Source organism: Chironomus tepperi, unplaced genomic scaffold, assembly GCF_022539635.2.
Source record: "Chironomus tepperi strain 1889 unplaced genomic scaffold, CSIRO-AGI_Ctep_v1 contig_123, whole genome shotgun sequence".
Classification (NCBI taxonomy): domain Eukaryota; kingdom Metazoa; phylum Arthropoda; class Insecta; order Diptera; family Chironomidae; genus Chironomus; species Chironomus tepperi.
The window spans coordinates 1,211,335-1,234,030 of record NW_027226245.1 but is presented as its reverse complement, the minus strand read 5'-3'; the positions used below and the strand labels follow the sequence as shown (position 1 = coordinate 1,234,030).

The window sequence follows — 22,696 nt, the reverse complement described above, 5'->3', positions numbered from 1 at the left end:
TAAGAGATAGGAAACATAGACTTTTCATGTTCGAATATAAATAAATACAAGAAAATTTCAGACAAGCTTAGATAAAAACCTCAAGAAAGCAATTAACAAATGTGTTAAATGAGCTTTTAATAAAATTCCGTAATACTTCATCTTATTTTCGATGCTGCTCGCATTTGTACCCCATGAAACAGAACAGACATAAAATATTGGACGAAAAAATATCAACAAAGCATCAGCATAATGCTTCCATTCACATTTAACAAATAAACACAATAACGATGAAGATGAAGACATGAAAAAAATAACAAAATTCATTCTTATTGGATTTAAGTAAAGAGGCTTTAAAAGAAATTTTTCAATGTGACAAATTAAAATGTGTCGTCAGTTTCTGAAAAAAACACTGAAAATTATGTAATTTAAATTGAGGGTATTAGTGATGGGATTGATGATGATGATGTGAGCGCATTTATGTGAGGAATTTTTGGGAAATTCAGGGGATTTGGAGAGACTGGTTTGCTTAAAGATGAGGTTCTTAGTTGAGCTATTTTAAGATCTTAATTGAGTAGCTTTAGGACCTTAGTGGATACATATTTTAAGATATTTATGAGACTCATCTAAGTCGATGGTGATTAAAAACCCAAATCACTTCACTTCTGGAAGGCAAACTGATTGGAAATGACTAAAAATCCAGTTTTAGGCCGACTCTTGGCTTACTGGGTCGACTCTGGACTGACTAGGTCGATTATAGACTGATTAGACCGACTCTGGGTTGATTGCACCGACTCTGGGCTGGCTAAGTCGACTCTGGGCTGACTAGGTCGACTCTGGGCTGACTATGTTGACTCTGATCTGACTAGGAACAAGTCTGGCTTAAGAATGAATTTAATTGAATCTGGGCAGGGATCAGAGCAATGTTACTATTTCTTAAAAGTGCATTTTATAGGACTATAGAACACATTTGATCCTAAATCAGCACATTTCATCCTCATATCCTCTTAAAACTCTTAAAATCCCAATCAAATGACAAACCTAGACAATCTGACACCCATCCACACCTCAACTATTCCAAGAAAATAAGAAAACAATTCACTAAAAAGACAAATAGTTGAAATACTTAACATTAATTGTGAAAAAAAAAAACATTTTCATGTCGATAATTTGTCGTCAATTTTTCAAAATAATATCTGTACAAGAAAAACTTGTTCAACTTAAGCTCCTGCTACTTCAAACAAAAACCAAAAAGCAAAAGTGACTACAGTAGAAGATTGTCTCACGATGAAAACGAAAATGACTGAATTTTTTATATGTTCACTGTAAAGTTGGACAAAAGAAAAGAGAAAAGAGAAGAGCAAAAAAAAACTATAAATGTATAAATTTGTTATCTAAATTCCAACAAATAAATTACGATAAATATGTTTTTGAACGATAAAACAACCGAAGTAGTCATAAATAATCAATATAACACCATAAATATTTCAAATTGATTTCTCAGCTTGGTTTTGTTGTATAATAGTGTTGTGGATGGTTAGTTTGGAGTGATTTTTGAGTGTTTTGAGAAGGATTTGAGGTGATTTTTGAGGATTTTGTGAGTTTTTGGGAAGTTTTGGGTTCAATTCAAATTGAAGATTCATTTATGTGGTTCAGAATCCGAATTATGGTCCAAATCTAATTGAATTTAGACCAATGATCAGTATACTCGATCTCTAGACCTTAATACAAGAGAATATGCCCATAAATGCGCCTTAACTCACAAAAATCACATCAACTCATCCCTCAATCCCCATAAAAAAAGTCACATTTCTTCTTCGATCATAACAACAATGATGATGATGATATTAAGAAATGAAGATACTAACTTTATGGCCCACTAATGCTTCCTTCTAAAAAAAAAAAAAACTTTAATGACATTATGACAAATCGTCTTACAAACTTATTTTTTAGTTGTCATTAATTTTTTTTTCGCTGTTTAAGATCTTCCTCTTGTTAGTGTTATTGCTACATAATTTCTTATTTTATTTGCATTTAAAATATCTCTTCGTTTTATTGAGACATCGGTGGTGTTGAAAAACTTATTTTTTTTTATGATTAATTTAAAATTTAAAAGAAATTCCATAAAAAAGGGGAAAATTAAAGGCAAATAAAAGTTTTTTGAGAGTGAAGTTATCTAAAATTGTGGAATGATGGACGGTAAAATCGTGTCATAAATGATGAGGAATTTTATAGTCATCAAAAATATTTTATTTTATGTTTTAGTGTCAAAATTGAATTTTTTTATTAGGAATGTTGTCAATAAATGGATGATGAGCAGATTTTTGAAGGAATTTTAGAGAAATTTTGGGAATGTTAAGGCACTGTCAACTTATAGTAGTAGCATATTGAGCGGATATGCAATTTATCATGATACAACTCCATATAGCGCTAGTGAAGAGTCAGGACAAGCCTAAATTCTTCTATAATCATGCACAACATCGACTTGTTCTATTCATATCCAATTTATTGATACAACAAACCATATAGAAACATTTTCTTGGATAAATAACATTCCCAGCTTCTTACTAGCTTCCATACCGTCCTCATCCCAGCCTCAAGCCACACTTTTCCAATTTATCCCTCCGAATATGAACAGTTCATGACCTCTTATAATAAATATTCAAATATTTTACATAATTTTAGTTCAAAACACCAATTAAATATTTTTATTTTTCAAATTATTACAACAAATTCAATTAAAAAATAACCAAATGCTGAAAAATTTTCTAAATTATTTCTCAATTTTCTCCATTTAGTTTTTACAAATTATTTCCATTTGCTCTTTTTATTCGAAAGTTTAAACCCGTATCCTTGTTATTATTTATATTTTAAAAAAATTGAAAAATCTTCTCGCTTATAATTTTTTCCCTAATTTTCAACAACAACAACAACAACATTAAAAATTGTAACACCCAATAGAGTGCTAATTTTCAATTTTATAATTTTTTCTTTATTTTTTACCCACTCTACACAACTCAATTCTCATTCATAAGAATATAGAATAAAAGAAACTCAAGGAAGAGAAATTTCACATCATTTCGCCCCCAAGATAGACATTGAAATTTATTTTCACTCTAATTAAATGGTTTTTGCCTTTTTTTTTTCGTTCTTTTTAAAATCCAATTTTCATTTCACCACGCGGCGTCGATGTTGGCATCAGTTATGTTGTACGTACAATATTCTTACCAGTGAGACACATCACTATAGTCTGGATTTAACGGACCGTTACCATTTAAAAGCTTAAAATTGCTTCTATTATAAAATATCGCAAAACATAAGACTTTTTTCTTGGTTCCACTCACACTCTCGAGTCGTGCCTGCTGCTGATTAATAATAATAACAATACAATTTTATTATTTTGCATGTTGCGACTAACGACTTGAGGAGTTTATTCTTGTATATAGCACATCTTGTTCATTCTAGATTCATTTTTTGGGATTGAAAATGAGGGAGCATGCATGGCAATATTGTGTCAATATAAATGAAAGATTCTGTTTTTATGTCATATCTAATGTTATGTTATGTCTTTATCCAGAAAATAATAATTTTTCTAGGATTTTCTATTAAAGTTTTGTTTAGTATTATGGGCGATATGTGTGAATTAATGGGAGTTTTTATGAGGGATATAGTGAAATGGTGGGTGAAAAGTTGGACGAAGCAATTTTTAGGGATGTTTGGTCGTTGGGAGTTTAGATGAGATTGGATCTTCACAAGGATAGCCCTAGCTATTCCTCATAATTGACTTTATCATAAATGATGTCCAAATTGTAGCTAGTGCTTGAAATGACCCTTCAGAGACACAACAAAGGATGATAATCGATATGATATTCAAAATTCAAGTGAATCAGTATGTCTGGAATTAGAATTAGGTGTCTATTTTCTTTGAACGTTCGTGAAACTCCTGCATTTCTAGTTTATCATCCTTCAAGCATCTCAAGTTGAGGTAATCGATCCATAATCTAGGATCAGACTTGTGTGACTCTGTCATGGCAACAAGTCGAAGTTACGCTGTCCTGATAATGAATTTTTGATCAATCAACCGATTTATGCTATATAAGACCTGTTATTAAACATCTTCATCTAAATATGAGCATCTTTTCCTCCTTAGATCACAAAAACATTCAAAATTCTCCTCCCCAAAAATTATCAATCAAGTCAAAAATTCTAATGACTTTCAAAAATTCAATTTCCATAAAATTAATTCAAAATTTTTGATACCAAAACTTTCTCTACATCACCCCCACCCTGTCTTCAACCCCATCATCCTTTGAGGTTTTCTATTCAACAAAACAAGGATCATGGGGAGCATAAATGCTTCAATTTCCGTGTATCATCAGCTTTCTCACTCTCTCGGGAAAAAAGAAAAATTCTGGTTTCGACATTTCTTAACAAGTTTCATTTATTCACCGTTTTCAGAACGGTTTTCATTCATGCGGCAATGAAATATTTAATGGCAAAAAAATAAAAAAACTTTTTCTGTACTGAAAAATAAAATAAAATGAAGGAGTGAATTTGAGATTGCAAACAATAACCAATTTCGTGCTTCATTCGTTTTTCAAGCGCCAGACCACTTATAAAGAAACAACATTTTTTTTTGATTTAGATTAAATTCAGCTTATCGCTGGAAAAAAAATGTGTTTTTGATATGAGCAACAACAAACGGTAGCAGTTAAAAAAAATAGGACGGATTACAAAAGTTGAAAATTCCTTAGATTAAAGTCGTCCAATAAATTCCATTTCATGTGATAATTGATGACGATGATGGTGTGGCTTTGAAAACAATTTCATAAAAATAAATCAAGTAATTTGGCCTGTTGCTGCTGATGCTCTCACACAGTTCCAAATACTATAGATGATTTTCATCACTCGATTGAATCGGAGATTTACGACAGAGCACAAAAAATACAATTTTTTTCATCATAGGCTTGTGAAAAGTAAAAAAAAAAAAGTTGTCACCACTGACGTAAATCACAATCACATCATAAGCGAGACAATATGTATTTATGCGACCGACTGTGAAAAAAGGTATATCAAAATAAAAAAACCACACACAGTTGTGTATATGAATGGAAGTATAAATATTGTGATGGATACAGAGCCGTGGAAGAGGAAGAAATGAGATTTTTTTTGCGTGTGGATGTAATCTCGAGATGAAGCTGATAAACATCCATCGAAATGATTGATATTCAGTCGCAATTGAACTCACACGAATGGAATGTTATTCGATATGGTTTAATAATGTTTACGTTTTTTTGGAAGAAGTTTGATGATCTTTTTGGGGTCAGACTTGAATATTCAGCAATTTGAATGAATTTTGCAGCAAATTTCTGCCTTTTATGCCACAAAGTTGCTCAGAATTGATCAAAACATCTCAATTACTCTAATTTACCCACAATCAAGTCCGAGCCCCCAAAATCTATTCAACAATCAACCAATAGAACATTCTCGTGCCTACATGCTTCGTTATCATCATCACTATTTTTCAATGTCTTTTTTAAAAAAATGTTGTTTAGTCTAAAGAATTTTTTATAGCACGTGTAGCAAATTTTCATGTTAAATCTACGCATACAAGTGTAGGCGCTCATAAAGTATTTTTATTTTATTTTTTTCAAAAAATGATGATTATCTATCACGTATGTAAAATTTAGATTGAATGAAAATCGGAAGTGATATTATGACTCTTTTTTGTGAATGAATATTTATTTTATAATGGAGGTTTTGTGGTTGTGTTTGTTGGTCATTCTTTAAATTTTTAATTCATTAATGAAGAGGTTTTGTGATTTTTTTTTGTTAATTGATTTGAATTTTTTAATGATAATCCAAAGTCAATGAAGTCCGACAAAATTTCCTCACTTCGAAAAATTTTTTCGACTAATTTTCAAAATTAAGCATTCTTTCAAACTTTTAAATGTGGATTATTGTAGAACAAAGTGGCAACAATTAGATCCAGACCAGCAGTACCGCTCATAATAACATTTCTATTTAAAAATAAAATTTTTAATGCATGATTTAAAAGGTTAACTTCCTCAAAATGTCACAAAAACCAGACAAAAATTGTAAAAACAGGCATAAAAATGTGCTCACTATAAACTAACGTCAACAAAGACACATGAAATGAGAATAAAACTTGAAGATTTAGTTACGGTGACTGCAACAAACAGCCATTTAGCAAATAATCCAAGCAACATTTAATGGATTTCTTTCATGCTCTCCTCTATTCTTAAATAAAAATTGTGAAGAAAATACACAATTTAATGTATCATAAAATAGACTGAGACGACGGCAGTTGAGGAATTATTTATAAAAATATTTCATTTTATTTTCATTTTGCAACTAGATAGACTGTAATGCACATACAATTTTATATCAAGTTATGTTTGATATGCGGTTAATCCAACACCACTGGCATTTGTGGCTATAAAAAAAAATACTGAATCTACAGCGACACAGTCTCATGCACTTAAAATCTATTTTATAGATTCATTCTCGCCCCTCATTTTTACTGTCTCATTTTTTTTTTCTTGTTCATTTCCAACTTACTTTTTAGCCATTTGTCTTCCGTCCTTCGATACATTCCAATATAATTCTTCCATACAATTTAATATATATTACGGATAAAAAGTAATGTTGATAGTGATAGCACTGGTATAAAAAAGGGAAGTTTTTTCACACTTCTGTCTGTCATTGGTGCGGAAATACTTGACATTGCTCTTTTCGAATGGATTTTCATGAAGTTTAAAGTTAGTCAATGCTGATTCCTATAGTTGGACTTGATAAAATGGTGAGATCTCCCTAATACCATCCATAATTGAAATTTACGTCTAATAGTATCGAAAAACTATTCATATAATCATCACATGTCAACCAAATGGACCAGAATGCTTTAATCGAATTTGAAAAACTAACAAAAATGAGGGGAAAAAATGAAAAAATTGAAAAAACTTGCCAATAAAAAATAAATCACGAAATGCATGAATGGAATAAGGTAGCATCTAACATGATTCAAGATTAATGCATGCAACTGTCATATTATCACAATGACAACATTTGAGTGTGTGATTTGATATTCGTCAATGACAAAAACAATCAAATGGACCACAAAACATGAAAATCGACTTTCAAGCTGAATGAAAAATACCACACTTGAAGAGATAAACAAATAAACAAACAAAAAAAAAGTATAGAAAAGAAAAATTACGAATAGAGTGGAAATAAAAAAATTGGAATTTGAAACCATATCGAGGTCACGAATCGCTAAAGTGTTGAAATGATATTTAAACGGTATAACTACGCAGTTTTTTTCAGTTCTTTAGGCGTGTTTTACATTCTTTCTCTCTTCTTTGCAAAGCGTTTTCATAGTAAAAACAACAATTTTTTTGTTTAGTAACTTTTTTCTGTAAGAAAAACACGTGGCTTTGTTTACATTTAGATGTTTTGCTTAACAATTAGACTTTGAGCTTGTTTATCGTGCTTTAATCTTGTTGAGATTAACTTTGCCATTTTATAGATTTGATTTATCGACAGATATTTGCATTAAATGGCTTCATTAAGTTAAATTTTGCGAAATAAATCGAAATATGAGAAAAATTTGCCTTGAAAATTTTGAATAATTTATGACAGTTATCCAAAAATGCGTCACATTTCCATGAAATACAGCATATTTCCTTATAAATAAGTATGTCATTTATTTGTGCGTGCTGTTGGCGAAATGTGACATATCTAACTGTCAAATGACAATTCTTTAATAGTCCTACCATGAATATTCATACGAAAAATGTTGACGACTGATGTTCTTAATATTTCTATTTGATTTACAGTTATTTTTAAAGAAGTAGAATTAAGAAGTAAAAGAAACTAGTTGTCTACGCAATATCTTTGTATATGATTGATGGAAAAATTGCGTAGAAAGGAAGTAAGAAGAAAAATCTTTGAGATTTTTTTGACAATTCAGTGCTAAATAAGTTTTTGTTGGATGTCATGTTTGAAGGTTTTATGACCGTTAAGTGGAATTTCGTCGGTAATACTTTTTTGGGTTGAAGCTTAAATGGCTTAACATTTGATGTTTTGCGAGGAAATGTTTTTGAGAATGTAGCACAAGGTGGAATTGGCGGGGGGTTTTGAGAAAGCGATTAAGGTCAAATTTGGAGGAATTTTGGATTTTTTTGGATGAAATTTTGAGATAATTTGATAAAAAAAATTAAGAAAAAATTGCAAAATTAAGCGAATATCCGCTCATATAAATCCATCTAAATCCCCCATTAAAATTTTCCTCCAATTCCAAAATAACAACAAGTCAATAAATCACTCAGCAAAACAGCAAAAAGCTTAATGTTTTCCAATTATTTTTCAATTGATCTCAATCGACGAAATATCACGTTTACGTTATTTTTTTTTTCTTTATCAACACACAAATTCCCCATTTATTTGTTCCTTATAAGGCGCCTGCAATAATTCATTTTTCTGATTAGATAAAAAATGACATAAAATGTTGCATGCAAAAGAACTTTCCGCGCCATATATATCGTGACGTTTAAGTACTTCCTAGAATTTCAATCAAAAAAATTGTGCATGTAATGGCATCAAAAACAACAATATATTGTATGACTGGCGTCACAACTCACCTTATTACCTCTAATTCAATATTCTTTATTCCAACAAACAAAAACTTTTTGCTTTTTTATTCATTTCAAATTGAGCTTTTTTTTTTTTGTTAATGAAATTGTAAACAATTTAGTCAGATGTTTCTGTACTGTTTGTATTGTAAAGTGCTCAAAATGGCATGACTCGTAAAAAAAATTATAGCGCGCTCTGCAATTAATTTATTACGTCTGCATATTCATTGACTCAATTGGCATTTTTTTTTTATTCTGTTTCTTTCTCACTCTGTGTACTGTAAGCACACGTTTGTAGTCAATAACGGCAGTGGTCGCATCGTATACAAATTGAATGTATGAGATAGTATTTGCAAAGTAATTTTTAGTTTACGAGATTTTTTTTTTTTTTTTGTTATTTTATATCTCTGCTCACTCTCTCACTCTCGAGCAGGCAAAAATGCATTTGTGAATAATTGGCAGACTATGTCTAGAGCTTTATTAATTTGTAGAATGTCGAGTGGAATTTTATTTGCTATCATAGTTTGTAAACATCTGGGAATATTGATGACATTATTTAAGGGATAAATTGATTGGATTTTTATGGAAATTTTTGTCTTAGTTTGAATTTTTGAGAAACGAATTTTTGGAATTTAAATTTTTGAGTTTTGAGAATGTTTAATCCATAGTCAATGATGCTCTCATATTTAACTTTTGCTTGTGATTTTCAAAAGATTTGCTTACTTTTATTTCAAAGTTTTTGCATTTTGTGCTTCAAAAAGATGGCAAACATCCATTGAGAAGGGCTGAGTTCATTAAGTTGACAATTTAAAGCACAAAATCAAAGTTTTTGTGCAAATAACCTTCAAATTTTGAAAAACAATTTTCAACAATCAACATATTTACCAAAAAATCTATTTACCTAACCTAAAACCTCCAAAACTGCACCTGCAACAAATCAATTAACAAAGTAAAATCATTCACGAAAAACAAAAAACCCACACGAGAAAGCCAGCAGATATTATTCACTTTTTAGCATCCACAAAATAACAAAAACAGCATCTGACGTAGATTTTATCATATGAGTCAGTAATTGTACATATTTATCCACACACGCTTGTGTACGAAACAATTTTCATCATTTGGAAATGACTTGTTTGCGTTACGTGATAGTTTTCACATAAAGTTCATTTAATCAAATGTAAATAGGAAATAAAAGAAAAAAGAGAAGAGAATTTTTATCTTTCAATTTTTCTATTCTAAGTCGGGAACTGTTGTTCATGTGCTACACATCAATCTTCATCTTTGTGTTTTTTTGTTATGATGATTATTTTAGTGGATGTTGTAGTGGAAATTGGATGAGAATTAGATTGAAATGTTATTGTCAAATTTTAAGATTTTGTATTAAAATACTGAATTTTGATGAATTATTGACAAGGTTCTGGATTCGATCCGAACCACTTTTATGGTTCCATTGCTGCCTATAGTCTAAATTTGAAGAATATAAGCTGCATATCCAGCGCATATGGTTCGAAAAAAGGACAAATGTAAAATTGTCCATGCCGAGTCTCGAATCCATGATTGATGGGTCGGTCGATGTGCAATGTATCATGGAACAGCACCACTACGCCACCAAGCCACTTCCTCAATAATTCCTCAAACAACAATTGACAAATAAAGTAATACAAAAGTTCACAAATCTGACTTCTAAGTCGACTTCATTCGCATTTCAACGTACTCATAGCATATCCAGCAAAATAATACAAACAATAATACAATTTTAAAAATGAATAACAAAACAATAAAAAACAATTCTAGAAAGCAATAAAAGTTGCATACAACCAATTTTTACAGACAACAAAAAATAACAAAAATATTAAGTTTTAAGTCAATGGTGAAATTCAAACAAATAAGTTATGGAAAAAAAATATACTTGTGAGCATTGAAAACATTTGTCAGTAGATTAGTTACTGTTGATAGTTTCACATCGAGGCAAAATCGCTTGCTTATCAGTTTAATTATTGTGATTTTTTTAATTTTTACATAAATTCAGTTTTGTGTTACATTTCTAAGACAATTGACTATATTGTGATTTATTTAATGAAAAAAATATTAATGGGGTTGATTGAATCAAAGACCAAATTGGTTAGAAGATATTCCTTACAAATTGGAATTGGTAAAGTCACAATGGATTTCACCATTTTATTTGATTTTTATTATTTGTTGATAATTGAATTAAAATTTAATATTTGAAAATCTTGATCTTGTATGATTTTAAAAAACTAGTTTGAATTTTTTTTTCAAATTTATTGCTTTAACAATTTTAAAATTTAAATTTCAATTTGAAAAATAATTTTTTAAATATTTTAAAATTCATTTATTAATTTAAATCTTCAAAAGCTCAAAACGAAAATTAAATTTAATAATTTTTTATTTTTTAACTAAATTTATTTTAATTCATTTTGAAGAATTTAAAAATCAAAAAAATTTTTGAATTTTTTTTTAAATTTAAAATTCAAAATTTAAAAATCAAAAATTAAAAACTAAAAAATATAAATTTTCATAAAATTGCAAATTTTAAAGTTTTGAAAAACACCAAAAAATAACAAATTTTATACATTTAAATAATTTAATTGCTGAAACTATAATTAACATCTGTGATTCAGCAAACTTCAAAACAACAATCATTATCGCCAAATTAACTCTAAAATAATAATCAAAAAAATTGTTTTGTTTTTTAAAATCCGGTCAACTCTCTCAATAATAATAAAAATAATTTTCTCACAATACTTTTTTATTTTATTCAATCCAATAAATAATGATTTTTATTTTTGGACATGACTCACATAAGGAAATGTCAAACGACAAACATAATTGAGCATAATTGAATTATTGAAACATGTAATAAAGACATCATTAGATGTAATTGAGATTGGTTATTTAAATTGGCCCGCTTGTTATCCCCAATGTATGTGAATTGTGTGTAAAATCTACACACAAAACAACATATCAACCGATTTGATCATGATAAAAAATTTTTTTTGTATTTCCACAACATTCTCCCTTGTATACGGCTCAATCTGTGGTGAAATAATTGTAATGACATACAAATTAGAATGAAATTAACCATCATATCGTTCATATTAATCATTTTTACTGGAACTGTTTAAAAAAATTTTTGTTGATGGTTGAGTTGCAGGCTTTTTTGATGATTGATGAGAATAAAATTGATGTAAATTTGAATATCTTGATTTAAATAAATTTTTCTAGAATTTGATTCAATTAACTGATTTATTCGAATTTAAAGATGGCTTTGTAGAGTCGCCATTTTGGTTTTTTTGAAAAATTTCTCCACTTCGAAAAGTTTTTTAGAAATATTTTGAATTTTGCTATAGTTTTGGTGAATATTTGAATATATTCTTAACATATTGAGTGGCAAGAGTGAATTTTCGTCAATTTTGAGTATTTTATCTTCAATTTTGACGAAAAATTCAATATTTTTGATTTTTGTCCGCCATTTTGAAAATTCCAAATTTTTTTGTTATGTTACCAAAAATAATTTCTTCAATAACTAGGACATTCTATACGACATCCAATATCAATCTAGCCATCAGCCTTTTGACTCTACCTCAACATACAATTGTGAATTGAGGTCAAGTGTCTCCAATTTAAAGTTCAATGGAAATTCCATAATAACTTGTCATTAAATTCCAATGAAAAGCTGACCAACAACAAAAATACCCAATAAAGCAGCAACACTAGTGTTAACATAGTAATCGATATTACATAAAAAAAGACCCAATAACAGTGACTCAATAAAATGAATAATGTAATGCTTTTTTATTCATAATTTCACTTCCTTACCCCGTTCAATGTTTGTATGTGCCTATTCACATGTATAGAAGAAATTTTCTTGAATGAAATTCAATATGCAGTACGTAATAGTTACTTAGTTAATGTTATGTTGTAGAAAAAAATCAATGAATTGTAATACGAACTTCCATGGCGCTTAAAAAAAATGTTTTATTTTTTTCGTACTTTATTGGATTATATTCTCTATAATAATTTTCAATAATATGTAAGTGGCGTCAATTGGAATGCTTCTTAATACTTAATATCCATCCATCTCACTCACACATCAACTTGTGGTTTTATATTCCGCGACATTATGTGCGATTATTTACAGTCGAACAGCAATGAGAACAAAAATAGCAAAAAAAAAAAAACAAAAAATTATGTAAAAAAAAAGTGCAAATGAAAAGTAGGTCGACACATCGGTACATGTCGAGCAGAATGTATGAAAAGTAGGTTAGTGTACTAACTGAAACACTACAGCGATTTTTTATGTCTGTGTATTGAGAGTCTCTGTGCAAAAAAAAATACAAAATTCACCTTCATGTAAATGAAATAAATAAAAAAAGCTTATCAAATGAATTGTCATATCCAACAGTTCGCAGCCTTCTCAATTCACAATTGTTTGCATTGCTTTCTGCACCTTTTTCTCTATTGTGTCGCACTGAACTTGCGACTGACAATTTAAATATGACTAAATGACGGAGAATGTGCAACTTCTACCTACAAAAAACTATTGGATCATGTGTGTCTGCTGGCGTACGTAACGTCTGGAAGAAAATTATTGTTTGCAAATCGTGCTTACTTCATAATGACATCAATTTGAATTTTTTTTATTTATATCTTACTGCTGTTGCCGCTACTGTTCAGTTGTGTGACTTTTTTTTATAAATGGTGAAATTTATTTTATAAAAATTTGGCATTTTACGTGTTCTGGAGGAATAAGCAGTAATGATGATGAATAAAAAGAATTTGATTTATATTTTTGAGTTAAAAGTTCGTTTATTGGAATTGATGGGAGGTGAAAATGATGTAGTTTTTGGGGGGTATTTCAATAGTTTATGGATTGATGGTAGTTTGTAGATTGAGGGGTGTGTCAATTTAATAATAATTTGGAGTTATGGCTCAGTTGTAGCTCAGGGGAGCAAGAGAGGGGTCAAATAGCCCCCGTTTCAGTTCAGAAGAGTCAAAAGCATGCTAGATGGCCCTTACTTCAGTTCAAGGGAGCCAGACAGAGATCAAACAGTCCTAACTCCAGTTTAAGAGTCATACAAAGGCTTAAAGGTCCCAACTGCAGTTCAGGAGAGCAAAACGAAGGCCAGATGATCCCAGTTTCAATTCATGGTAGCCAACAGATGGTCAACTGGCTCTAATTCACCATAATACTCCTAATTCTCATCAAAATCCATTAAAACATTCCAAACCATCTCAAGAACCATCCAAAATTTTCCATCAACATCTCAAACTTTATTCCCATCAAAAGATAAAGACAAAGAACTCTTCAAAAAAGTACAAAAATTGCAGTCAACAACAATGACTTGATCTTTTTTTTTTCGAGCATCCCAAATAACACACTTTTTTTTTGTGTCTCTCATCAAATATTATTATTTGATTCATGTAAATTTGCAAGTCTGATAAATTTATCTTGTTTCATGCTTTCTTTGTTCTTTGGCTCCATCTGTTGTGTGCTTGTTGTCTTTTTTTATTTTCGCGAATGATAATTTTTCATTTTATCATCAGTTTTACGTGTTGTTTTGTTGACAGACCGTGGAAGAGTAAAAGTAAGGTCAAGAAACTTTTGGTCGTGATGAGTTTTTTGTGGTTCAATGGAGGAATTGAGAAATTAATTTTGAGGATGTTGGCTTTTTTTTTTGGTGATGGTGAAATAATTGAATGGTTAATGGTATGAGGTTTGGTATAAATGCTGGGTGTTGGTCTGATTGAGTCATTTTCGGTCATTAGGATTGGTTAATTTTGCAGTTGACTAGCTATTTAGCTGTATGAACATAAAATCTATATTCTAGTCAAGCCATCAACTCAAAACCGACCAAAACATCCACTTTATCCTCAATACATCCACAAATTCCCCCATCCCCAAATCTAATAAACCATCACAACTCAATTCACTAAAACTGTAAGGCGATATCGTGAGCCTTGAGTCGGAATTAAATTAACTCTTCTTCATGCTGTGCACATTTAATTGACTGTAGACTAATTAAGGATCCACTTCTTATAATGTCTCAATATACATCCTTTCTCATATTTCTAATGTATTTTTTTCTTTTATTTTTTTCATTGCAGAACATGTCTGGGAGGTTGACATTATCAGACGAGGATTGGGCGACAGTTATGGAATTGTTGGACCATATCGTGTATGCATTACCGATACCACATTATCACTTGTCAGAATTGGACCCCCAACGACAAGTGTCGGCACAAATCGTCCCGATAAAGTTGATTTTGCATTAGCACATATGAGACGGTAAGTAAAGAAGATTGTGATGAAGGAAGCGACTTGACATCCCCCCCGCATTGATTATCGAATGTTGACTTATTGGTGAATATTTATTTTATTTTTTTCTTTATATCAGATGTGGTTCAACACAAAGTGTATTCTACTTAGAAGTTGGTAGATTTACATCAACCGGAGCTGGTGAAATTTGGATGGAAACATACGATCCAATGATTGCTGAAAATATGAACACAATAATCCTCAAGTAAGTTAATCGTCATATTTAATTAGTTTTTCTGTTGAACGACGTTAATTGAAGCGTCATTCCTTTGCCACGTTATTTAAAATGTCACTGGCCTTTTGAGTATATACATCGACCGAATGAACACAAAAAAAAAGGCGAACGAGAGTCATTAATTTAATTACCTCTTATTTTTCAAAACATTTAACGTCGTTAATAATTTTTCTTTAAATAATTTTTCACTCCAGAAATTCTCGACTTATGTGCATGACCATCACATTTTTTTTATCACTCTTGTACGCGCTCCGCGGCATAAAAAATTCGAAATTTGTTTTATATTCCTTTTTCGATTTGTGGAATGCCATGCCATTAGATTATGGCCTCTCATTTAAATTTTAAATTTATTAATTAGTCTACAATATTCTTATTTTTTTCTTACTGTTTGTTTTATATTTCGTGTGTATAGACACGATGGCCCTCCGCATATTGATGGGAATAAATATAAAAATTTATTAAATTTCTTTGAATTGTCCTGAGTGATAATAATTAAATTTAAGTAGGGTGTTTTAATGGGATAAACATGTTGTGAATTTGGATATTTAATGAAATTTATTGAAATTTTTTTAAATGAGTATTTATGAGAGTCATGGATTATAGAGGTAACTAGAGGTATTCTGAGGTATGTAGATTAGGCTCTCTGAGGTTAGTAAAGGCTCTCTGAAGTGACTGAAGGCTCTATAAACTGACTGAGGGCTATTTGAAGACTCAATGAGGTGACTGAACGCTCTCTGAGCTTACTAAAGGCTCTCTGAGGTCACTGAAGACTCTTTGAGCTGATTGGCGGCTCTCTGGGCTTGCTGAAGTCTCCCGAAGGTGACTGAAGGCTCTCTGAGCTCACTAAAGTCTCAATGAGCTGACTGAAGGCTCTCTGAAGTGACTGAAGGCTCTCTGAGGTGATTGAAGACTTTCTGAGGTCACTGAAGACTCACTGAGGTGACTAAAGGCTCTCTGAGGTCACTGAAGACTCTTTGAGCTGACTGATGGCTTTCTGAGCTTGCTTAGGGCTCCCTAATGTGACAGAAGGCTCTCTGAGCTCACTAAAGACTCTCTGAGCTGACTAAAGGCTCTTTGAGACTACTGAAGGCTCTCTGAAGTAATTGAAAGCTTTCTAATCCTATCTAAATCTGCCTCAAATAATTTAATACTCTTCATAGTCACCAAAGCCTCAAAAAACTTCAATTCCACACCCCTGAAATCTTCACAATTCATTAAATCACAAAACTCTCTTATTGTTATTGTCTATTTTAATTGTTATTGATTCATGCAAAAGAATACCACGAATTAATTCTCTAATTGCTTAATTTATATGACCAGCTTTGAATGATTTCACTTGAAGTAATTAAATTATCATACTTAATGGTCTTCAGCCAATGAGGCAAGGAAACAATAACAATCATGAAGACACACAAGCACACAAAAAAATAAAGATTGTTTTCGCGAAGCCAATAAGAGATTGTGCCGCAAAATTCTAAGAATACAAAAAAAAAATAAATAAATAACTAAACAACACAAGAAGAAGGAACATAAGCGATATGTGTTGATAATTCTGAATAATATTTTATTGGAATTTGAATACCAATAGCCACCGTCTATAACAATAAGAAGAAGGTCTGGAAGATGTGAACGAATAGATACGTGAGAAATATTTTTTTTTTCTTCTCTTATTTATCAACTGAAATGTCCGGAGCATATCGACGGGGTTCACTTCTTCCTTCTTATTGCTTACTCTTCTCTATTCATATCAATTCATTCGTCGTCTGCGTGACTCTCTGTTGTTGAATAAATATTAAGTCTCAACAACTATCTTGTGTGTGATATTTTGAAGGTCATAAATTAAGCTTTAGACGAAGAAGAGCTTCTTAGTGATTTAAGAGGATGGAAAATTGGATTGAAAGATTAAAGCTTTATCTCGTTTACATCCATGTTGTGGAATTGTATATGTGGTATGCATTTGGATAAATATGTGATTTGGGTAAAAAAAGAGATTCATTGACCAGAAATAAAATTTCGCAATCTTTCATGTTGATGCTGTTGTTGGAGAGACCGTTGGGGTGATTTTGGGATGAATTTTGAGGGATTGAGTTGGATTTTTGTTGATTTTAAGGAGAAGCTTAAGGATTTTTGAGTATTAACCTCTAAATTCAGTTATACCTTAACAGATAATGAGCATACTCACTTGAATAAGACTGCTATTGAGTTAATTTAATCATTATAGTTAAGTATGCTCCATATTGAGACCATACTCAATGTCTATCCTAGAGTCTCAAACCTAAAATTCATCAATATAATCTCAAAACTGCAGAAAACAACAAATCCTCATCAACCTTGAACATGTTATCCGAAAGTCATCCTAAGGATTCATGTTTATTCAATCTGTATTCAAATGGAAAACCACTAGTGCCCTAGAAAGACTAATAGAAACCAAAAAACAAAATTTGCAAATCACAACTTAAATGAAAATGGAAATTTTCTGATTTGCAACACCAGAATAAAAAGAATTGAAAAATAATTCTAAAACTATATATTTTATTTCTTATCGTGTTTGTTTTATGACCAAGACAGTGATATGTTTTTTACTGTTTCAAATCAAGACTAGAAAACGAGTAAACAATGCAAATAAGCTCAAGTCGACATTCAATCTATTTTTAACAATCATTTTATGGCTGACATTTATAATTAGTAGTCATGATGAAGTCGTAAAAAAAAGAGTTTTTTTTTTCTATTCAGTCAATTCGTATGAATGCTCGTTAGATGGACTTTAGGTACTTATGTGCACTTTTGAACTTTTAAGAGGGTTTTTGGTTGTGGGGGGGATTGTGAAGACTTTGAAGGTTTAGAGGCCATTTGGATTGGTTTTGTGGACTTCGGTTGTGATAACTGCTCACTCATTCAGCTGGTCGTACAGATCATCTGTGATCTGTGGCTTCTCTCAGTTGACCAAGCCCTGTTTCTAATTTTCAATGACAAATGCTTGATTTTCTCTATCAACAGCATCTCTCCGAGAGTTCTCTGGTTGCTCTTGTGCTCTTTGTCATCTCTAAAATCAAGCTTAACTGATTGGAGCTTCACTAGGTCTCTTAACAGTTTGAAATTGCAGAGAAGACTCTCCTTCGGATTGCAATCCTCTAACAGGCAAATCATACCCTTTTATTGCACATAAATACCACTACGGTGCCCGTGGAAAATGAAGCTAATCTTCTAATTGCCTAAAATTCCAATCATCAATAATTAAAATCCATCCAGTTACCCTAACTGTTTCCCCTCTCAATTCAAAATTTTAATTTGTCAAAGAAAAACTCTTCAAAATCTACTTCAATGCTATTTTTTAAAAAACATTCACATGCACAACATGAGTTAAGCCTTTTCACATAAAAAAAAAACCAGCTCATATTCCGAATTGTTTTTCATTCATAAATAAGTATCACCACACGATGTAAAAAAGTGAGATTCGAATACATAGAGCCAAAATAACATCTACAGTCAACTGATGTAGGGAATAAAGAGACACATCGAGCGGAATTGTGAATAACCGAAAGAAAAAAAGAAGAAAAAAAAAAATCATGAATGAATTTCATACAAATGTGCTTATGTGCTGCTCATTCTCTCACAACGCTAATATATATAAATATGAATATCTACGGCACAAGTGAAATGCTCACTTGAAATGAATTTTAAAGTGTGCACTTTTGATGTGTCGTGTATAATCATCAAAATTATAACACGACAGTCTCTTTATTCAGTTTTCTTCTTATGTTTCTTATTATTATTTTTTTCGGGTAAAGTTCACAGTCACTTGCTGTTTCTGCTGTGTATACAAAGTTATTAAACTGACAAAAGCAGCAACAATAAAATTATTTGTGAACAACACAAGAGGCAAACACGAATTATGCTAATGAGTTTAATGATATCAAAAGTGTTTCATCTTTTTTTTGCTTAAAAATTGTTTTGTTGGTTATTGTTCTTGGTGGCTTGTTAGTTTTCCTTTCTACAAGTGGATTTAAGTGAATAAGGCTTGATAATTTTATGAGGAAATCATGCAAATTTTATGGTGCAATTTGAAGTAGTTTGCAAAGTTTTATTTGAATTCAATTTTGAGATTTCGAAAAACACGTGGTTTTTGATCGTTTAGTGATTTGAGCTCAATAATAGGATAGATGCTGATGAAATGATTTTTAAACTACCTTTGCCACTTTTTTGTATGATTTGGACGTATATATTTGGATAAATTTGCTGAATTTAGCTCAAAACTTGAGAAAAACTTTTCGAGGTGAAGCGCATTATGTGAAAAAAATTGAAAATTTTCGATAGAATTTCTACACCATTTGTCAAGCCATTTAACTACAAGCACTGCATAAGAACAAGCAATTAAACAATTTCCATAAGAGATAAAACTGTGATAATTCATATATATGCACAAATAATAACGAGAAGATAATTCAATTAATTATTTTTGCACTCAGCCACAAATGCCATAATGAATAAGGTCGAATAACAACACAATATGTGCTGCATGTGCTTGATAAAAAAGCGCGTTGATTCATTCGTTCTTCGATTATACTATACAAAAAAATTTAAATGAAAACAGTCAGCTTTTTTTTTTTTGTTGTTGTTAATTAATGGCCTTTTTAGCTACGGCACATTGTTATGTAAATTCAATATGATTACATTATAATTAAGAATTTTAAGTTATTTTTTCATAGTAATGATGAAAAATATGAGCGGTGAAAGAAAAGAATTTTAAAATTATGTGAAATAAAGAGGGGGGAGGAGGCATAATGCATGTGCGTACCTATCGTTTTGTTACGGATCGAGGGCTTCTCATTCAGAGATGTAGATATGTATGCTTGATAAAATAGATAAAGTTAAAAGTAGTTAATTTACTTCTTCTACGTTTTGTTGTTATTGTAATTAATAATCGAGCGATAAAAAGGTTCATTCTTTTTATGAACGCAGTTTTGGATGCGTTGAGTTTGATGGTTGGTTGGATATGATGGAGTCCACACTTTAGACTTTTTGATCATAAATGGTTAATGTTTTGAGATATGATCATGAATTTTTAACGTAGAATTATATTTTACTTAGTTGTTTGAATAAAATTATAGTTGTAGAGTTAATAATTAGGTTGATAAGAAGTTTGTTTGAATTGTGGATGAATTTTGCCACTTTTTTTGATAGTTTGGAAGTTAAATGAGAATTTTTGATGGATTAATGAGTGAGAAATTGAAGAAAAATATTTTGAGGTGAGAGAACGTTCAGTGAAAATTTTTTTGATAAAATATGATTCATTTTGAATTGCAAAAGACCGTTAAAAATTGGTATTATTCAAAATTAGTAGAAATCAAAGTCAAAATCATTAAAAAGTTGATAAAAATGCATTCAAGCTCAATTAAAAGTCAATTTTACTCCTGCATGTATGTATGCGCTCTATTCAGTTCATTCGAAATTACCAACCTATTCTTCGTTTTTTGAATAACAAATCAGTATCTCTATTGTTGTTATTTGGTAGGTCCGAATAAGAAACAAAAGAAGAGATGGATAAAAAACAAAATTAAAAGCGCATTCATAAAATAAACGATTATGTTCTTCTGTCTCTATTTAACTGATTATCTTGAAAATTTATATGGTGAGCTAATTAACAGCAATCAATATTGTATACATGCGGAGTGTTGCCTGTGAAACAAGTGGCATTAATTTAAAGAATTTCGGTAGTCATGCAAGTTTTTTATTATTATTTTCAATGAAATTCCACACGAAAACTTTACTCTAAATTAATTAAATTAATTAATTTTTTTTTTGTTATTTCACAGTACGGCACAAAAGAAGGCAAATTCACACAGAACTGAAGAGAATTTGGGTCCGATGATGAGAATAAGATCACAATCAGCAAATGAGACATCAAAGCCTGTAAATCATCGACGCTCGACGTTGACTGGAAAACCAAATTTTTCCCCTTCCGGTGAGTTGAAATTTTTTATTAATTTTAAATTTTTTTTGTGTACATTTTTTTTTTTGATTTGATATAAAAATTATACAATTTGTGAAAAAAATGTTGTAAATATTTTTGCAGTATGAAGATAATGGTTACTTTAATACTTACCATTGTATTATTATTTCTTAAGGATATGGAAGAAGTTTTTAGATGGATTTTATTTTTTAATTTTTTTGCAAGTTTTCTCTTCTCTTTTCTTTAAATTTAATTTTCCTCCCTTTTATTCCTGTCTAAAGAAGTAAAGACTAAATGACAATGCAGGCTTCTGACTCTTTTTTCCTGCTTTTTGTTCCTTCTTGCTCCTTTTTCTCCTGTCTTTGTAAATATTTGAGGAAAAAATGGAGAATTTTTCTATTTTTTTCTGAGATTCTGGGGAGGATAGGCTTTGGAATTGTGGAAATTTGCAAAATTTTGAGAAGAATTTACTCAAAAATTTTGAAACTTTCTAAGATTTTATTGAAAAATTTGCAAGATTTTGTCAATTTTTTCCAGATTTTTGCATAATTTTGTCAGTATTTTGAAGATTTTTAAAGAATTTTGCCATTTTCTGTCAAATTTTTACAAAATTCAATTGAAAATTCTACCAAAATTTGCAATTTTCTAACCAATTTCCTAGCCTCATTCTCTTTATATTCCTGCTTAACTTCCATATTCCCATAATATTTCTTAATACCTCTATCTACCCCCACCCCCTAACCCCACTCTATAACCACTTCTGTCAACTTCATTTCTTTTATTCAATCTCCATTAAAAAGGAAACTTTAAACTTCTTTTATTATTATTTCTTATTTCTTAACTTAAAGTAGATTTTTAATACCATTATAATTTTGTTATATGAGTACATATTACTATGATAATGCAAAATGTGTCGGTAGATTTTTCTAACAACTATTAATGCTTGAGGGTAAAAAAAAAAACGTAATTGAATTTGAAAGAATCTTACCGCTGCTGCAATATTGATATTATAAGAAGTTTTTTATATAATATATAGTTGGTTGTAGTATAATATCAACTAGATTTTGTTTCTTTGTTATTCAACATCATGCATATGCATCTCTATTTAAAGTCATTTCCTATTTTTGCCACACTTTTTCAAAAATTTAAATTGGGAAACAAACTGAAATTTTTTTTTGTTAACTTTAAAAATTGAAAAATTGACCTTTTTTTGTCGGATTATAATTTGGTTTTTCCATCACATTGATTCCCAGACGGCACCATAATCTGCACCATCTTACAAATAACCAAGAAGTGAACTCATCTGTTCAATTACATAAAACTTCATTAAATCCTTCAATTCTTTAAACCAATTTTCCATTTAATTTTTTTTATCATTCAACTGCAATTCACAGTGGATACTCTTAATTTTTTTCATAGACATACGGATATCCCTCTCATATACATCTCGAGAGAAATAAGAGTATTTTTATTCTCCATTAAATAGATTTAATTGGCTGTGATAAATGGTGGAAATTATATTAAATTGAAGATTG

The 22,696-nt window shown here is 30.4% G+C and overlaps 1 protein-coding gene across 8 annotated transcripts in view; it reads left to right on the top strand.

The window, feature by feature from the left end:
• Nucleotides 1–22,696, top strand: part of LOC139087474 (insulin receptor substrate 1-like) — a 198,899-nt gene that overhangs the window by 152,770 nt on the left and 23,433 nt on the right. For 7 of the 8 annotated variants that reach the window (XM_070636282.1, XM_070636285.1, XM_070636284.1 and 4 more), the window contains exons 3-5: nucleotides 14,766–14,946; nucleotides 15,056–15,181; nucleotides 21,025–21,173. In XM_070636282.1, coding sequence (XP_070492383.1) covers nucleotides 14,766–14,946; nucleotides 15,056–15,181; nucleotides 21,025–21,173 — 456 coding nt within the window. Of the gene's footprint in view, nucleotides 1–10,646; nucleotides 10,789–14,765; nucleotides 14,947–15,055; nucleotides 15,182–21,024; nucleotides 21,174–22,696 lie in introns of those variants that run through there. The other variant, XM_070636286.1, reaches the window with a different exon arrangement.